The 19,585-nt window shown below is 42.7% G+C and overlaps 1 protein-coding gene across 4 annotated transcripts in view; it reads left to right on the top strand.

The window, feature by feature from the left end:
• USP40 (ubiquitin specific peptidase 40) overlaps positions 1-19,585 on the top strand; it is an 81,128-nt gene extending 61,543 nt beyond the window's left edge. For 2 of the 4 annotated variants that reach the window (XM_058533250.1, XM_058533248.1), the window contains 8 exons: positions 547-673; positions 3,135-3,229; positions 4,577-4,695; positions 8,298-8,363; positions 10,897-11,107; positions 11,248-11,343; positions 15,885-15,979; positions 17,509-19,585. In XM_058533250.1, coding sequence (XP_058389233.1) covers positions 547-673; positions 3,135-3,229; positions 4,577-4,695; positions 8,298-8,363; positions 10,897-11,107; positions 11,248-11,343; positions 15,885-15,979; positions 17,509-17,620 — 921 coding nt within the window. In that variant the 3' untranslated portion in view covers positions 17,621-19,585. Of the gene's footprint in view, positions 1-546; positions 674-3,134; positions 3,230-4,576; positions 4,696-8,297; positions 8,364-10,896; positions 11,108-11,247; positions 11,344-15,884; positions 15,980-17,508 lie in introns of those variants that run through there. The other 2 variants (XM_058533249.1, XM_058533251.1) reach the window with 2 other exon arrangements.

The following is a 19,585-nucleotide window of genomic DNA, read 5'->3' as shown; positions in this document are numbered from 1 at the left end:
CAAGAAAATGGATGAGGAAGAACCAGTTAAATTAGTAAAACTGAAATTATAGGATATGTTTAAGGAAGTGGGTTTGTTTCGTGTAGTTCGTATATGGGAATCCAGCTGAGATCAGTAGGTTGTTGGTTCTCTATCAAGTTCTTTTAGGAATTTAATGGATAAAAACTGCTTGTACCTGGTGTGTGTGCAGGTGGTGCTCTCACAGTACCTGGAAGTATTTATATAGTTTGTTCTGGCCAATATTTTGTTACTGTGTTCATGTTGTGAACATATTGTGAACAATTTCTTCATTATTGTAGCTATTAAGATACTTCTAAGCAAAGAACGTTTAGTCCCAGTCATCCCAAAGACTGATTTTTATGATTCTAAACTCTTGATTGTAAAATAGTAGACAAGTATAATGTATGGCAGTTAATACATCGAAAAGGAAAAATAATAAATTCAGAAACATTTTCTGTTATCAAGATGTTTCTCTCTATGGAAGTGGAAGGGAAAGTTCACTTAATCTGTGTGCATCAGAGCAGTTAGAAATGCTCCATTCTTCAGGGTTTCCTGACGGTGCCCATCTGGTGGTACCAGCCTCAGCATCCCTCGGGTCACTGGAAGAGTCATCAGGACCAGACGAACTGTACCCCTCCTCAAGGTGGGATTTGGAGACCCATTTCCGCCCAAGGTGAGAACAGAACAGAATTGCGGTAGCCAACGTGTCATAAAGAAAAGTAAAATGGGGGCCGGCCCCGTGGCGTAGCGGGTAAGTACGCACACTCCGCTGCTGACAGCCCGGCTTCGGATCCCAGGCGCGCACCAACGCACCCCTTGTCAGGCCATGCTGTGGCGGCGTCCCACATAAAGTGGAGGAAGATCCGCAGGGATGTTAGCCCAGGGCCAGTCTTCCTCAGCAAAAAGAGGAGGATTGGCATGGGTGTTAGCTCAGGGCTGATCTTCCTCGCAAAAAAAAAAACAAAAACAAACAAAAAAAGAAAAGTAAAATGCTTCTGCTCTGAGAGGGAACTGAAATATGTATTTTAAAAAATGTAAGTTTGAGGGCTGGCCCCGTGGCTTGGCGGTTTGGTGTGCACGCTCCGCTGCTGGCGGCCTGGGTTCGCATCCCGGGCGCGCATCGACACGCCGCTTCTCTGGCCATGCTGGGGCCACGTCCCGCGTGCAGCGGCTGGGGGGATGTGTGGCTGTGACATGCAGCTATCTGCTGGGGCTTTGGGGGAAAAATTAAATAAATAAATAAAATTATTAAAAAAAAAAAAAGTAAGTTTGAAAATCAAAACCTATTTATTCCGTAAGTCATTCCATAATAATAACATCATCTATTTTTATACAGTGATCTGTAACCTCTATAGAGTACTATCTGTTATTATCTTTATCCATATTATATCAACATTTTAAATTTTGTAAAGGAATTTTTATATATCGTCTCTGAAGATCCTCATGACAATGTGAATAGCAGCCCCATTTATTATAATAGACTATGATACTGAGGCATAAATCACTCACAGTGACCTCACTGCAGCCCCAAGGGCAGAGAGGCAGGGCAGGGGTCCGTACCGTGCACACCTCCTGTTCCTTCTGCCACTACCACTCGATCCCCAGCGCCTGCTTCCAGGGCATTCCACCTCATCTCCCTGACTCCTGAGAAGAGATACAGACGGAGTGTAAACATATTGTTTTACTCTTTCTAAGTTGCTTCTCCACAGACAAAATTCAGCACATGCGTTGTGATGAGCAAGAAGCCACTAGCAGTGAGTGAACTGCCCTGTAAAAAGTGGATTTACACTTCATTATAAAAAAAAAACAAATTAATCTCCTTTGTAACTGTAGATAAAGAGAATATATTTTTAGTAGGGCCAACTCTTCTCTTTTCTTTTTATCATGCTTTACTTATTTATGTTTTTTTAGTGCCTTGAAGTATTGTATCATATACTTACATTTCTTTCTATCTTTTAAACCTCACTACTGAAATTAATATAAACGAGTCAAATTCTTATCTCCTTACTCTTTGAAGTTAGGATTATATGTAGAGAGCAATAAAATATTTCCATATTGAGTTAGCTGTGAAATTGGCATTAGGTTATTTTTCGGTTGTGTTGTATTAGATATGTTAACTAATGCTAAAACTGCTTCGGTGATAGAATAATAATTACCTATAGAGTTGGATAAAAACTTTAAAAGCACGTTTAATGAGTGTGTTTCTCTATGAATGTAAAGAAACAGGTTCATTTTTTGGTAGTCCTTCTATTATCACAACATATGAGAAACATTTTTCATTCCTGAGAGTTTCCTAAGAGTGTCTAATAGCTTGTAGAGTCCTTAAGACACAAGAAGAACCACTCATGAAGAGAGCCTTTTCACTTAATTTACTTATAATCTAATTTCTTATTATGTATTAGCAGTGTGCCCAGCAGTAAACAAAGACATTTAATTAAAGCAAAAATGAGTGAAATTATTCTGAATTTTAAATTTAGTTACCACGTTTTATAATCCAGAGTTTTAGATGAGAGAGCATTTTGTTTTTCCCCTTTTTAAGCAGATGTAGAAAGGTCTTCCTATGGTCAGGGATTCCTTCGGTCAATAAACATTTGCTATGTGGCACCCACCATACCAGGCACTAGAGAGATGAACAAGATAGATGGCTTACCCTCTCTTGAAAGTCATATTCTTTTGGGGAGACAGATTAGGAAAAAAAATGCACGTACACATACATGTACACATACAAACAAAAGAGTAACAAGTTGGGATAAGTGTTATGAGAGAAAGAAACAGGAAGGTAATATAAAGAATAAGGGCAGAGTAACCTACCAGCAAAGTCCTCTGTGAGGAAGGAGAGCCTGTGGAAAAGAGCATTCTATGTAGACAGCATGGGTGTAAAATTCCTCAAACCCATTATAGTGAGAAAACCATGGCATTGTGCCAACAGCCAAGCTCTCTGCCTGCTGATTTCCCAGGCGGTGCTTCCTCCCCCTGAAGTCATGAGGAAGCTAATTCGAGGAACTCAGAATACGAGTTTCTTGGATGGAATTGTACTCAAACTATTTAGGATATCAAAACATGGCATGGATTTCAGAAATATGAAATAAATACATTTAAAGCTCCTTTGAAACATCTAGCCCTGTCGTTTGTAGATTCTCCTGGTGACGGACATGCAGAAGTTTCCCTCCACTACTTGGGAGACGTTGAAATCTCAGAAGATGCCACCTTGATGGAGCTGAAGTCTCAGGTCAGACTTCGTCCTGCAGCATACCTTAGTGGTGGTCTGGCTTCTTCCAGTGAGATATTAATATATTCTTCTATTTCCTTTTCCCTCAATTACAGTCTGTTCTGATAGGGCATTTGTTATATGCCATGTTCAGTGGTAAGTACCCAACAGGCAACACACACCATTTGGCTCAGACAGCTCCCTTGTATTTGTTTCTGCCATTGCCCTTGTGGCTTTCATTTATCCCTACTCTGACAGGCATGCTGTGCTTTCATTTGAATATATCCTCAGTGACTTGCGGCTTCTGTTTATTTTGATTTTTCAGGGAAACATGATTTATTGAAACATTTGTAAAGCATTCACTTTACCCCTTTATTTACATCGTTTTTGTATCATTGTGATCCATGTGTTAAATGTTGTTAGTTAAAAGGTGTGTTATTAGTTTTCCAGGAGGTCAGAATATCAGCTTTATGTTAGGATGTTAAACTAGATATTGTATTGTTTTCTTATACATTAACATTCATAGAGAAAGAGTGTTTTGTCCAAATGGAAAGGCTGGATTGAATACAAAACACAATGCTTAAGAAGCATCTCAGTATTGTTGGACTGAAATGAACATCCCGTCTTCCTCTTAAAGGGAAAAATGTGGGAGCATATAGTATGAATCAGTCATTGATACCTGACTTTTCCTGTGTGTCCTCAATGTATGAAATTATCTTCCTCAAAAAACGCAAATGATCTTGTTTTCATGAGAACCAAAGGGGAGACACTTTTTTTCTTGTATTGGACTAAAAGATACAGAATTGCTGTTTTAGGTAAAAAAATGGATGAATATTGGCCATTTTATATACTACAACCTAAATATATAAATAGTTATTTACCACTAAAGAATTAGTACAGCAGTTTAGGCCTAGCAGTTGGATCCAAAGATTTTGAAATATTTCAAAATCAAAAGTTATGTCCTTGGCAGAGCATACGGTATTGAAGAATTATATCAGCAGTGATGAAAGGTGAAGGTGAATCTCTTGCTTTTATGAGAGTGGCCTCTGCTCTTGTGAGTTATACTCAAAAATTAATTTTAAAGTTTCATTTTCTAAAACATAATGATTAAAAAGGGCTTTTGGCTCAGACTTAGAAATAGAAAATTCATTTCTCCCTCAAGCTGATTTCAGTAGAGAGGAATACAAAAATGACTCAGGATTAATTTCATTTAAGAGATATTCCTTTGATTTTTTTGAATAGATTTTACCATTACTCGAGATATGCTTTCCCTCAGACATCATTATGTAGTGCTTCATTTTTTTCCTGAAGCAATATATTTTTAAGAATACTTTTTCAAACCATTGGAGAAATGTCTTTCTTTTCTAGGCCGTGGCCTTGCCCTCCTTCTCGGAGTTTGTCACCCCATCCCCAGCCTTCCTCAGAGTCTGGACTGTGGGAAATAAGCGCCCTGACAGGCTTTTGCGAGCCAACCAGCAGCAGCTCAAGTAGGTTTCTCCTTGAACACTCTTCCCTCCATCCACCGCTGCAGTGCTGGGTGGTGGGGCGGGCTGACGGAGAAGTCAGATGGTAATAGGAAGCCCTTTCCTGGTAATTCCACATTCGTCAGTTGGATGACACTTTTTATCATAAGTTGAACTCAGGGACAACTTCAGTTTTCCCTATTAAGCATAAATGGAGCTTCATGTATTTTTACTATGCTCTAGATACTGTGAACAAAATTTTGAGTGTTCTTTTTTGTTTCCAGCTTTATTGAAATATAACTGACATATAACATTGTGTAAGTTTAAGGTGTACAGCGTGTTGATATGCTTATATATTGCAAAATGATTACCACCATAGCATTAGCTAACACCTGTATCACGTCACATAATTATCATTTCTTTTTTGTGCTGAGAACATTTAAGATCTACTCTATAAAGAACTTTTAAGTATATAATACTGTATTATTAACTGTAATCACTATGCTGTACATTAGATAGCCAGAACTTATTCATCTTATAGCTGCAAGTTTGTACTCTTTGACCAGCATCTCCCTTTTTCCCTCCACCCCCCAGCCCCTGGAAACCACCATTCTAGTCCTTGCTTCTATGAGTTTGGCTTTTTTAGATTCCACATGTGATATCATACAGTATTTGTCTTTCTCTGTGTGAGGTCATTATGCCAAGTGAAATAAGTCGGAGTCCATCCATGCTGTCGCAAACAATAGGATGTCCTTCTTTCTCATGGCTGAATAATATTCCATTGTGTATATATACCACATCATTATCCATTCATCTGTTGACGGACACTTAGGTTGTTTCTGTATCTTGGCTATTGTTAATAATGCTGCTGTGAACCTGGGAGTACAGATGTCAATTCAGTCACTTGTCTTCATTTCCTTTGGATATGTACCCAGTGAGATTGCCGGATCACATGGTAGTTCTGTTTAATTTTTTGAGGAACTTCTGCGTGTTTTCCATAGTGGCTGCACCAATTTACATTTCCACCAACAGTGCACAAGGGTGCCATTTTCTACACATCCTCTCCAACACTTGTTATCTCTTATCTTTTTTTTGTGTGTGTGTGAGGAAGATCAGCCCTGAGCTAACATCCATGCTAATCCTCCTCTTTTTGCTGAGGAAGACCGGCCCTGAGCTAACATCTATTGCCAATCCTCCTCCTTTTTTCTCCCCAAAGCCCCAGTAGATAGTTGTATATCATAATTGCACATCCTTCTAGTTGCTGTATATGGGACGCGGCCTCAGCATGGCTGGAGAAGCGGTGCGTCGGTGCGCGCCCAGGATCCGAACCCAGGCTGCCAGTAGCGGAGCGCGCGCACTTAACCGCTAAGCCATGGGGCCGGCCCTTGTTATCTCTTACCTTTTTGATGATAGCTATTCTAACAGGTGTGAGGTGATATCTCATTGTGGTTTCTATTTGTATTTCCCTGATAAATAGTGATGTTGAGCACCTTTTCACATACCTCTTGGCCCTTTGTATGTCTGTTGAGTTCCTCTGCCCATTTTTTAATCAGACTATTTGGGCTTTTTGCTTTTGAGTTGTATAAATTCGTTATATATTTTGGATTAACCCGTTATCAGATGTATGATTTGCAAATATTTTCTCCCATTCTGTAGAATGCCTTTTCATTTTGATTTCCTTTACTGTGCAAAACCTTTTTAGTTTGATGTAGTCCCATCTGTTTATTTCTGCTTTTGTTGCTTTTTTGGTGTCAAATCCAAAAAATCATTGCCAAGACAGATATCAAGGAGCTCAACCCCTCTGTTTTCTTGTAGGAGTTTTCTGGTTTGGGTCTTATCTTCAAGTCTTTAATCCATTTTGAGTTGATTTGGGGTATGGTGTAATGTAAGGGCCCAGTTTCATTCTTCTGCATGTGGCTGTCCAATTTTCCCAGCACCATTTATTGAAGAGACTATCCTTTCCCCATTATATATTCTTGGCTCCTTTGTCGTAAATTAATTGACCAAATATGCATGAGTTTATATCTGGGCTCTCTGTTCTATCCATTGGTCTGTGTGTCTGTTATTATGCCAGTACCGTACTGTTTTGATTACTATAGCTGTATAATATAGTTTGAAATCAGGAAGTGTGATGCCTCCAGCTTTGTTCTTTCTCAAGATTGCTTTGGCTACTCAGGGTCTTTTGTGGTTCCATATACATTTTAGGATTGGTTTTTCTGTTTCTGTGAAAAATGCAATTGAAATTTTGATAGGAATTGCATTCAATCTCTGGATTACTTTGGATAATATGGACATTTGAACAATATTAATTCTTCCAACCCAAGAACATGGAATATCTTGCCATTTATTTGTGTCGTCTTCAGTTTCTTTCATCATTGTCTTATAGTTTTCAGTGTACAGGTCTTTCACCTCCTTGGTTAAAGGTATTCCTAAGTATTTTATTCTTTTTGATGCTATTGTAAATGGGACTGTTTTCTTAATTTCTCTTCTTGATAGTTCGTTGTTAGTGTATGAAACACAACTGATTTTTGTAAATTGATTTTGAATCTTGCAACTTTACTGAATTAGTTTATTCTAACAGTTTTTTTGGTGGAGTCTTTAGGGTTTTCTATATATAATACCATGTCATTTGCAGACAGAGACAGTTTTCTTCCTTTCTCATTTAGATGCCTTTTATTTCTTTTTCTTGCTTAGTTGCTCTGGCTAGGACTTCCAATGCTACGTTGAATAAGAGTGGCGAGAGTAGGCATCCTTGTCTTATTCCTAATGTTAGAGGAAAAGCTTTCAGATTTTCACCATTGATATGATGTTAGCTGTGTGTTTGTCATATATAGCCTTTATTATGTTGAGTTCTGTTTCCTCTATACTCAGTTTGTTGAGAGTTTTTATCATGAAAGGATGTTGAATTTTGTCAAATGCTTTTTTTGCATCTGTTGAGATGATCATGATTTTATTGATGATTGAGATGATTTGATCTCAAATCAGATGATTTTCATTTTGTTAATGTGGTATATCACATTGATTGATTTGCAGATATTGAACCATCCTTGCATTTCTGGAATAAATCCCACTTGATCATGGTGTATGATCCCTTTAATGTACTGTTGAATTCAGTTTGCTAATATTTTGTTGAGGATTTTTGCATCTATGTTTATCAGGAATAATTTTCTTTTGTTGTAGTACCCTTGTCTGGTTTTGGTATCAGGGTAATGCTGGCCTCATAAAATAAGTTTGAAAGTGTTCCCTCTTCTATTTTTTGGAAGAGTTTGAGAATTGGTATTAATTCTTCTTTAAATGTTTGGTTGAATTCACCAGCATAACTGTCTGGTCCTGGACTTTTCTTTGTTGGGAAGTTTTTGATTCAGCCTCCTTACTAATGACTAGTCAGATTTTCTGTTTTTTTCTGGTTCAGTCTTGGTAAGTTGTATGTTTCTAGGAATTTTTATCCATTTCTTCCACATTGTCCAATTTGTTGGCGTATATTTGTTCATAGTAGCCTCTTAAATTTTGAGTGTTCTTATATCGTATAATCTTTTGCTTAAGAAAAAAGCTTAAAATTGGCAAAAAAAATTGTACAAACTTAAATGATATGTTACTCAATATTATTTTGTTTCGTTTATTATCAGGGAATATAAACTGGGAAGGAGAAGTGAGATCTGCGTAGAGCCCCTTCAGAAAGAAGAAAACTTGGGGTAAGACCTCCTCCTACACATACAGAGTTACACACGCATCTTATCACAGTGGAGAGTTAGTTTCTTTAAAAATTTAACAACTTAATAGTAAATTAGGTTTTTCACTGCTTTTCTGAGTAGTCTGGCAACTTAAAACAGATTGTGTTCTAGAAATGTATTTCTGTGTCTGGTGTCTAGAACTTGGAACTCATTTTTCCATATAAACAGAATTTTCCAGTAAGTCCCAAATGCATATTGATCTTGAAATGTAAGCAAAATGCTCACCCCCAGCTTTTATCAATGCGTTCAGAGAGTCTCTTGTCAAACTGATTTGTAATAGTACCTGTCACCTGCCCCTTTATCCTAATTGTTTTGTCCTAATATCCCCTGATATAGTACATACTTATTGAATTGTCTGTTATTATCTGTCTCCTACTACTAGGATATAAGCTTTGTGAGAGCAAGTACTTTGTCTTTTGGTCACTGCTGTATCCCCAATACCTAGAACAGTGGCTGTGTCATAGTCAACAATCAATTATCGAAGAGAGAAGCACCCCAAAGTGGTCTACCATCAAACCTTCCTGTTCTTTTTCTCACAATAGGAAAATCTTTTATAAGACCTTTTTGTCAGTGTAAATATTAAAATTCTTTCTACGTGATAGGATGTGAATATCATTCTTGTAGTCAGCCTGTTGTACCATAACTCTAACAGCACTCTTTCAACCATGTCTAACTTTCATTTAATCCCGTTGTTCTTATAAAAATGCAGTCTTCATACAGGGGCTGGCCTGGTGGTGTAGTGGTTAAGTTTTCACGCTCTGCCTGGGCAGCCCAGGGTTCACAGGTTTGGATCCTGGGTGCAGACCTACCCACCACTCATCAAGCCATGCTGTGGCAGGCATCCCACATACAAAATAGAGGAAGAGTGGCAGAGATGTTAGCTCAGGGACAATCTTCCTCACTAAAAAAAAAAAAAATGCATTCTTCATAGAAATTATACTTCCAGGAGTAGTTTCCTGAAGGGGAATTTTTGGATCAAATGGTATGGACATTTTAAAACTCTTAAAATAAATTGTTGAATTCCTTTCCAGGTAAGTTATAGCAATTTATATTCCTGCAAGCAGTGTTTCTGTGTATTTACTTCACCTCACCTTCAAACCAACATTGCATATTTTCATTGTTTAAATGTTTGCTAAATTGATAAATGAAAAATGGTTATCTTGTCTCATTTGCTTCAGTGCTTTGATTGCTATTAAGTTGGGCATTTTTTCAAAGGCTCCTGAGCCATTTGTATTTTGTGAGTGTGAATTATTTCATATATTTTGCCTATTTTTCTAATGGGGTCTTAGAAAAAAGTCTAATTTAATTTGTGGGAGCTCTTTCTATGATAACGACACTGACCCTTTATCGTATGTGTTGTAAGCCTTGTCCTTTTGAAGGCTGTGCTGTGCACTTCCTTAGACCCCCTCCCCATCGGCTCTTCTGTCCTTGACTGACCTCCAGAGCTCTCTTGTCTCCTCCGTGAGGCCTCTGGTCCCTCCTCGTCCTCCTCACCCCAGCCTCTGTCACCTCCTTGGCAGCTCCAGTGCCTGCGCTCACCACGCTCCCTACGCTCCGGCGTCACTGCCTCAGCTCCGGGCCCTCAGCTCTCTCAGCGACCCCACACCACCTTCACCCTGCGGGAGAGGTTGCGTCTCTCAGAGCTCCCTTCTTGACCGAAGTCGCCTCCCTTCCCCTCTCAACTCCTGATGCACCAGGCCTGTGCTCTGTTTCCTCCGGTTGTTCTTTTTCTTCTGTTCTATCACCCTTTCTCTTTGGTAAAAACACCAAATATCACAGAAATACAGATTTCAAACCCCTCGTTGTCTCACCATCCTAAAATACCGTTACTCCCCTCTCTACCTTCCAGTTCTTACCTGTAGTTTTTACTTCCTGTCCTGTAACGATCTCCATCCGTCTCTCTGAGTATTTCTCTTCTTTCCCTCCCTCTGAGGACTTTCATCCACACTCTTCTCCAGCCAGGGATTCTTTTGCTCTCGCAGCTGCAGCTGTCATCTCTGCACCTCTAGCCCCCTCTCTTCCCACCTCTCAGCACGGGCTACCCACAGCAGCTCAGAGTTTCAGCACCTGCAATAGCTTCACAGCTCTGGATCTGATGCCCGCCTTTCCCGGGGAGTCGCCGTGGCTGGGACCCTAGGCCGGTTGACCCCTCCCCTTCACCCTCATGGTGTGGCCCAGCTCAGCCCTTTAGCTCTGCTTCCCGTCTTCCCTCTGTGCCCCCCGAGGAAGGTTCTTCCACCACCCTCAGCTGCCCCCCCAGGGGCCTCTGCTGTGGGCTAGAATGGGAGCTTCCACCTCTTTTCTGGGCCAGGATTGAAGGAAACCGAAGTAGAAAAGAGCGTTTCCCACTAGCATTCAGGATTTAGGGAAAATCTCTCCTTATACAAACCAGAAGAGTTGGAGGCAAAGTTTCACCCATCTTGTCCCCCATACTTATTGCAAAGTTCTCATTTTGTTTGTTTTAAATCTGACTTATGATTATTTTCTGGCGCAGCCCCCAGGACGTGCTGCTGAGGACACAGATGCGCCTCCCCGGCAAGAGGGCATACGCCCTGCCCCTGGACTTGGTGTGGGATGCTGCCCGAGGCTGGACTGCTGGCTCCCTCAGGCAGCGAGTTGCTGATTTCTATTCTCTTCCTGTGGAAAAAATTGAAATTGCCAAATACTTTCCTGAAAAGTTTGAGTGGCTTCCAATATCTAGCTGGGTAAAGTTGTGGGGCTTTCTCAGAGAAATTAGGCCTTACTGGCATAGTGACTAGGTTAACTGCAGTTTCTCACAGATAGGGAATTTAGTAAGAATTTGAGGTTGAGTTTTCTTTATTCAAGATGCTTGATTTTTTTATAGAACCAGCAAATTACTAAGAGGAAAAAGAAGAAAAAGCAAGATAATTTGCAGGGGATGCCTTATTACTTGAAAGATGGAGATACTATTGGTGTTAAGGTAAGTTGTTTAATAGCAAATATACCACTTTGACAAAACACCAGGATCAAATGATTTTATAGAGGTTTTATCAAATCTGCTAGGCACAGATAATCCCATTTTATATAAGTTTTTTTAGAGAATGGAAAAAGAAGAAGAGGGAAAGCCAGACAACTCATTTTATGAGGCCAGTAGAACCTCAATACCAAAACCTTATTTGGGGTCTGACTTGGATGGAAATGCTCTGCGGTTTTATCAGCAGTGTGGGGCTGTGGGTTTGAGGAGGGGCCTGTCAGGGTTAGGATGTCTCCTTCCATCCCCCGTTTTGCTCTAGGTTCTTTTTTTTAAAATCATGATTTGAGCACTGGATTTTTTTTTTTTTAAGGTTTTTTTATGTGTGTGTGTGAAATTTTTGTTGTACATTATTATTTGTCCAGTCACCCTATAAATGCATCCCTCCACCCTTAGCACTGGATTTTTATTTTTTTTTATAATTTTATTTATTTATTTTTCCCCCGAAAGCCCCCATAGATAGTTGTATGTCATAGTTGCACATCCTTCTAGTTGCTGTATGTGGGACGCGGCCTCAGCATGGCCGGAGAAGCGGTACGTAGGTGCGCGCCCGGGATCTGAACCCCGGCTGCCAGCAGCGGAGCGCGTGCACTTAACCGCTAAGCCACGGGGCCGGCCCTGGATTTTTAATATTAAATTTTATTCTATGTATTTTCTGCATCTGTTGAATTAGCCATATGGTTTTTCTTCTTTTTTTTTTTTTAATGAATAAGATTAGCCCTGAGCTAACTCCCGATGCCAGTCCTCCTCTTTTTGCTGAGGAAGGTTGGCCTTGGGCTAACATCTGTGCCCATCTTCCTCTACTTGATATGGGACGCCACCGCAGCATGGCTTTATAAGCGGTGCATTGGTGTGCGCCCGGGATCCAAACCTGTGAACCCCAGGCCACCACAGCAGAGCGCACGCACTTAACTGCCGTGCCACCAGGCCAGCCCCATGGTTTTTCTTCTTTAATCTGGTAGTGTGGTGTTACTACATAAATAGATTCATGACACTGGGCCATCGTTGCATTCTTTGGACAAACCTTTGTTGTCATGTAGCAATATTTTTTGTATTAAGGATTAATAATTTATTAATCCTTAATTCTAATAATTAATAATTCATTAATTATTAATCCTTACTATTTATCGCTATAATTTATTAATTATTGATATTATTTTGTAATTAATTTGTTGATATAATTAAGTTGTTGATTTAATAATTCATATTTTTATATGGGGAAATAAGCATTCTCTTAATCACCACTTCTGTTCAGCATTATACTAATCAATGTGGCCAATGTAATATGCCCTTCCTCCCTGCAAAGAAAAGTAAATAAAAATTGAAAGAGAGGTAAAAGAAATTCTAAAAGGAAATACAAAACTGTTCTTACATGCAGTTTTTCTATAAAGGAGGTTCAAGAGACTACAGATAAACCCTTAGGTTAAGAGAGTTCAAAAGATTATAAGATCAATATACATGAAACTACAAAGTACCTAGGAATACATCCAACAAAAAGATTGATAAGACCTTTCTGGAGAATATTACTAAAATATTGAGCAGTATTAAAGCTTCATTTAGGTGCAGAGCCATATGTTCTTGGAGGGTAAACCCCACAATAGTAAAGCTGTCAATTCTTCCCACGTCCCTAAGTTCGGTATCATCCCAGTGAATGACCGTATCGATTGGATTAAAGACAGTACATTCATACGGAAGAGCAAAGGGCTGGGGAGCTAAGGTGTTTTCAGGAAGAACAAGGTCAGGGTACTTGCCTTACCAAGTGATAAGACTGATTATACAGCTGTCGTGACAATGTCACTTTGGGCCCGGGGTCAACAAATAGGATTGGGATATGAGAGCCCCAAAACAGAATCACACATGTGAGGAAACTTGACAAGTATTTGAGGCAACGTTGAAAATGGATTATTCAATAAATGGTGCTGGGAGAATTGTTATCCATATAGGAAAATTGAAGTCATAATTCTGATTTCATTTTCATAAAGAGGGTCCCCAAATTTATGTAAGCTTTAGGCTCCATAAAATCTCTGTCCACCTCTGCTCACACCATATACAGCAATCAATATGGAAACTCAAATGTGAAAAGCAGTGATTTTCAACCTTTCGAAGAAAAGGTTAAGAAAGATTTCTTAAAATAAGAAACAAAAAACACAAACCATAAAGGATGGATAAATTCACCTATATTAAAAGTAAAAAATTTTGTTCATCACAGGAAGCCATAAAAAGTGAAAAGACAAGGGCCAGCCCTGTGGCGTAGTGGTTAAGTTTGCCTGCTACACTTTCGCAGCCCAGGGTTCGTGGGTTCAGATCCCACGTGCAGACCTACACACCACTCATCAAGCTATACTGTGGTGGCATCCTGCATACAAAATAGAGGAAGATTGGCACAGGTGTTAGCTCAGAGCCAATCTTCCTTACCAAAAAAAAAAAAAAAAAAAGTGAAAAGACAAACCACAAACAGGAAAAGATTTATGCAACAATATAATGAACAAGGATTATTATCCAGAAAATGTAAAGTACTTCTGCAAACCAGTCACAGAAAGATCACCCAAAAGGGAAGAAATAGGCAAAGAGTGATACCTGGAAGTTCTCAGAAGAGAAAACTAAATGGCCAGTAAGCGGATGGGAAGACAGGGAACTACCTGGTAACCAGGGACCTGCAAAACGAAGCAGTGAGCTCAGAACCCCCCACCCACTAGCAGTGGGAGTGCAAATTGGCACAGCTACTCTGGAGAGCAGTTTGGCAGTTTTTAGTAAAGTAAAAGATGCCCATACAATAGATAAAACCAAGTCATTGCACTCTTGGATGTATAACCTGCAACAACACGCTCGTGTGTGTGGGGAGACGTACAGAAATGTTCACTGAAGCACTGTTGGTGATAGTGTAAATTGGAAAGAACTTAAATGACCCTCAGAAAGGGGACAGATAAAATGGAAAAAAAAGTACTGATAGTGTGGTATAGAACACAGCAGTTCAAATGAATGAACCAGGGCTACATACGTCAACGTGAATATTTGATGTTGAAAAAGAAAACAAGGTCACAGAACGATTGTTTGTAGAAAGTGTACAACCGTGTAAGATGCCGAGGGTCATATTCCCGTGTAGTAATCGAGTGAAAATGAAGGTGGGAGCAATAGCATCACACTCAGCATAGTGCTTACCTCTAGTGGGGCAGGGGCAGCGACAGAATCTTGTTTTTTCTTGAAAAATAAAAATGAAGCAAATATGGTAAAAGGTTAGTACTATTGATAGCTACCTTTCACTGCACATTTTCTGTGCCCAGCACCATCCATGTGCACGTTTAACTCCAGTTTTCCTCATGAGAACTGTAGGAAGGAGGTGCCGTTTTAAGATGAGGAGGCTGGGGCGCACAGAGGTTACGGGACTGGTGTACCCATGGATTTGCACCCAGGCGTGCTCTAACCGCTGTGCAGCACTGCCTGTGCCCTCGCTTATGCTACCCTGAGAACATGGGTGTCTATCCAGTTAGCTCCATATTTTCTCTTATTTTATAATGTTTGACAATTTTTAAAAAGCATATCAGGCACAAATTTTACTGGAATAAAAATTATAGTATGTTTATCATGCCCCCCCCATTTATTGGACTAGAGATTATAATCTTTGTTACAACATTTTTCTCACCTGAGACTGGAGATGCAGCAAAGCCCTCCTGCGGGTCTTCAGTTAATCTCCTGTCAGTGAGGTTTCTAGTTACAGCACATGGAAGTAGAGTTAACGCGTCCAAATCTGCACGTGGGAATGTGGCCAGTGATCTGGGGAACCCTTAACCCAGGGCCTGGCAAGCCTCAGAACTGTCTTTCTGTGGCATACATTTCCTTTCTAGTGATGTTTTCTCAGGGTTAACACTTTGATTAGTTAACACTCCCTGAGACGTGCCTGTGGGCAGCTGAGGACAAGCCAGTATCTGTGGTAAATAACAATCACATGTGAAACAGACTGGGCGGGGGCAGCCATGGCCCCTCGGGAGAAGGTACAGAGCATCCTGGATTGGTGAAGTACTGCGGTCCAAGCTTCAGGGAAGCGCCGGGGAGTTAGAAGACACAGTGCGGGCCTTGCAGAAGCTCTCGGTGTCGCTGTAGAGCTATGTAGGTTAGAACAGTTTGACAGTGTTTAGAGAACAGACCGCCGTGTTTCTAGCATGCGGGGGTGATCTGTGTGATCGCTGTCCGCGGTCTCTGGCTCGTATCCTCATCTCCCCACACAGCCCTTTGCCCGGCTCACTCGGGGAGCGTGTGTGGTAGAGGCGAAGGCCGGAGGGCTGCAAAGTAATTCCCGTCTGGGGCTCTCCTGTCACTCACTTCATTCGTCTTCATCAAGCACTATAGTGTTGTGTATCCTTTATTACGGTATTAATCTAGTTGATGTACATTTGGATATCTCCTTTTGTCAATTTAGGTAATTTTTTACACGTCTCAAATGTAGGCTAAAAAGATGTCTGAAAACATTGCTCGTTACTTATTTTGAAATGTAGAATCTCCTGGTTGAAGATGATGATGATTTCAGTACAGTCAGAGATGACATTGGAAAAGAGAAACAGAAACAGCTCACTCTGGGAAAAAAGAAAAGGTAATACCAGTATTCTCACTCACGTGACAGATTCCCCTGGAACCTCTGGGCAGCTCTCGTTCATTCTCACTCGACAGGTCTTGATTAGGGCTCAGAACTCTCGTTACACGAACCTGGGCTTCATAAAGAAGTCGTGTTCTGGGATTCTTCCCTGCCGCCTGCACATTTACATGTTCTTGAGAACACCTCCTAAAGGGCTCTCTGCGGGACAGGTGAAGGAGACGTGGCACCAGAACTCATCAGGAGGAGACCTCACCCATGCCCCGGGTCTCATCCTGTCCCTTCCTGGGGAGCTCTGTGTCCTCCTCTCTCCCATCCTCACCCGCTCCCCGTCTTCTGGGTCTTTTCCTTCAGACACCAACCACCTCAGGTCTCAGTCATCTGAAAACAAGAGCACTCCCGATCAGACATGCCATTCCAGCTACTCTTCTCCATCCCCTCCGGGGAATTAGCCTGGTCCCTAATCCATGGAGCTTCCCCTCACTTCCCTGCACTGCTGACCCCTCCCCCTGCACGAAACTCCTCCCCCTTGGTTCTCCTCTTGCCTCCCAGGCTCCTTCCCTGTCCATCTTCCTGGGTCGGAGTCCTCCTGCTCTTTCTTCACCCTGCATGCTCCACCCGAGTCACCTCACCTTCTGTACATAATCCAGCTCTCTCTCTTGGCCTGCAAGCCACATACACCTTCCAGAATTTACTGGAACATCCCACCAAAGCCAATACTTCAAACTCCATGTGCCTGAACCCAACTCGCACCGCCACGGTTCACGTCATCACCCCCACACAGGCCACACTAGGGGCGCCATCGTCACCCTTGTCTGCTCCCCACTTCCAGTCTCATTAAGTCTTGCTCTGTCCTGCATCGGCCTTTCCCCCCGTTCTCATTGCTCTGGCTTGCTGGGTGGTCTTGTCTTACCTGAGTTAGTGCAGTAGCCTTTGATGTAACTACCTGCCCAGCTAGCCCCTGCTCATCTCCTAATCTTCATCTCCTCCCGCCCCTGTGTCTCAGTACCCACGTGTCAGGTATGGTGGGACCGCAGCAAGTAAGACATGCCCTCTGCCGCCCGGGGCACCTGGCGGGGCTGCAGCGAGCAGTACAAGCGAGTGAGGGCGAGGTGGCGGTGGTGTCACCCAGATGTGTGCATGAATGATAATGGCTCACGGAGCTGGACATTTAAGATTTGTGCATCTGTGAATGTTATACTTTGATTCAAAAAGTGGAGAGAGAAAGATTACTCTGTGGTGAGACATTTTCACCCAGCAGATTGGAAAAGACCTGAGTGTGACCCGCTGTGTGGGCAGGGCGTGGGAACCTGCCGTCCTGCACGTGGAGAGGGGGCAGATAAGCTGAGGTCCTCCGACGGGGCAGTTTGGAAATAACTGTCAAAATTGCAAACCCACATCCCTGTGGCCTGTGCTAACTTGACCCCTAAAAGTTGGAGTGACCTTTGGAGTCATTCCAAACCCCTCGACCCGGTGAGGCCCACTGTGTCCGTGACGGCGAGTGAGTGACACCTCTGTGTCTTCTGCAGCCAAGAAGCCCTGCGTGTGCAGAGCAGCCATGTTTTCTCCGGGACAGAGGCGCCTGCCCGGCCCCGTGGACCAGAAGCTTCTCTCTCCATCCACGTTGGGAGTTTCAGGTAGTGCTGGCAGCTGCCGCCGTCCCGGTGGGCGCAGCGCCCAGGCGGTGCTGGTACCAGAGGAGCTGATCTCCCCTGGGCCTGGCGGGGCCTCGTCGGCTGCACGCACAGGGCTCTGTGTTCCTGCTACAATTCGCCATTCAGTTCCAGGAGAGCAAGTTAGTTGGTTTTCTGCCTTGTGCAGACACGGACTCCAGACCTCTGCTTTATTATGAGCAAGGGGATGTTTCATCTCAGGCCAGGCAGGTGCACTTGATCGTTCTGCTGTGCAGCCCGTCCCCCCGGGAGGCTGGCACAGGCCTGGCGATACTGCAGGTGCCAGTCAGATGTTGCCCTCCCACCACGCTTGACCCCCACTGCTGTTTTTCTCAGAAAACTTATTTGTTGTGCATTAACTGCAGATGTAGATCAAATGGTACCTTGCTAACGCCTGACAAATCTGCCGTTTAAGATACATGTGTTCCGTTCTCTTCTGCGCTGTTCACATGACTTTGGTATCTGTGTTAACAAAGGTTCTGACAGCTCCCGCTGAGGGTCTGGCCAGCCTCATGCTGTGACATAAAGGGAGTCCCCACACAGCACGTGTTCCCCCTTTGGTCTGAGTGAAAACTGTGATTCTAAGTAGCGTTAGCTCTGTCGGGAATGAGGTGACAGAGGGGACAGCCTCTGGAGTTAAGTATTCACTGCTAAAGAGACAGGAGCCTCAGGTGTGGCTGCCACACGGCCCAGCAGCCCTGAGGTGTCCTCTGACTGTGCTGTCTGGTCAGAACATTCTCGCTGTGCTGCTGCTGTTGCCGCTGCTGCTGGAGCCTCCTCGCTTCCCAAGTCTGGAGGGAGGTGGGGTCGTGGCGGACAGGCCTGAGAAGGCCGATCGTCCTGAGTAGCCTCAGTTAAAACAAAAAGAAAATGTCAGCTAAGATTCTTCTCATAATTTAGCATGGCTTGACCGATTTAGGACACGGATGATTCACTTTCTTAAACTCTGACTGAGTTGAAAGCAGGATTCGTGAGAAAATGTAATCAGTTCTTTCTTACCTCAGATGAAGCTTTGTAGCAACTCTCTTGCTGAGTATGGTTATCATCTTGATTTCACACAATTTCTCATGAGCGCTTTTATCACTGATATTAAAATAGCACTTACATGTTATGAGATGGAAAAAAATCGACAGATGTGGCCCATGTCTGGGCCTGCCCCACCGGCCTAGGGAAGCCAGGTTCACGTTGTCACACTGTGCTGCCTCTCACAGCTTGACATGGAGTGGAGTGGCCCTCCGTCCTCCTTCCAGCACCGTCAGAACCACTGCTAGAACTGCAGCCTCTCCTCTGGGTCTGGCTGAGAGGGTGGGTCACAAATGATGTATTCATCTGTAAGAAGTTGGACTTGGACTAGCGAGCTGCTTTCAGATTCTCAGACACTAACTCGTCCAGGAGCCTCGCACGTGGGGTCCAGACTGCATCAGTCAATGGACCTGGCGTGTTTTTGATGACAGCAAACTGGCATGCTCTGGTGAGCTGTGGCTGGAAGCCCAGGCCCTGTGGATGAGCCATTCTGTTCCTGACTCGGACTGACGTGTGTCCTGGGTATGGCCCTCGTTTCATAGTCAGGTAATAAAATATTAATGTGATACTGAAAAGCTTTGCTTTTGAGAAGCCAGAGGCCTCACTGGATGTGACTTACCAGGACGAACACGGAGGACATGACTTAAAGGGCCCCGCAGGGAGCGCCCGCTGCGGCCTGGGGCCCTCCAGAAGGTCTCTGCGTGTTGGCCCCCTTCCTGCCTGCCTGCTTTTTTTTTTTTTTTTTTTTTTTTTTTAATTCGGGGATGGAACGGGGCCACAGGGAGAGAGCTGTGAGATTTCGTTGGAAAAGAAAGAAACTGTCCTTCCCGTTGTAGTCTTCCGTTTCCACTGACGGCTTCATGTTCTACTTGGCCTCTTTTCCCAAGCGAACTTCAGGTGCTAAATAAAC

This window comes from Diceros bicornis, chromosome 37 (genome assembly GCF_020826845.1).
Source record: "Diceros bicornis minor isolate mBicDic1 chromosome 37, mDicBic1.mat.cur, whole genome shotgun sequence".
Taxonomy (NCBI): Eukaryota; Metazoa; Chordata; class Mammalia; order Perissodactyla; family Rhinocerotidae; genus Diceros; species Diceros bicornis.
This window is presented reverse-complemented; position numbering and strand designations above follow the sequence as displayed.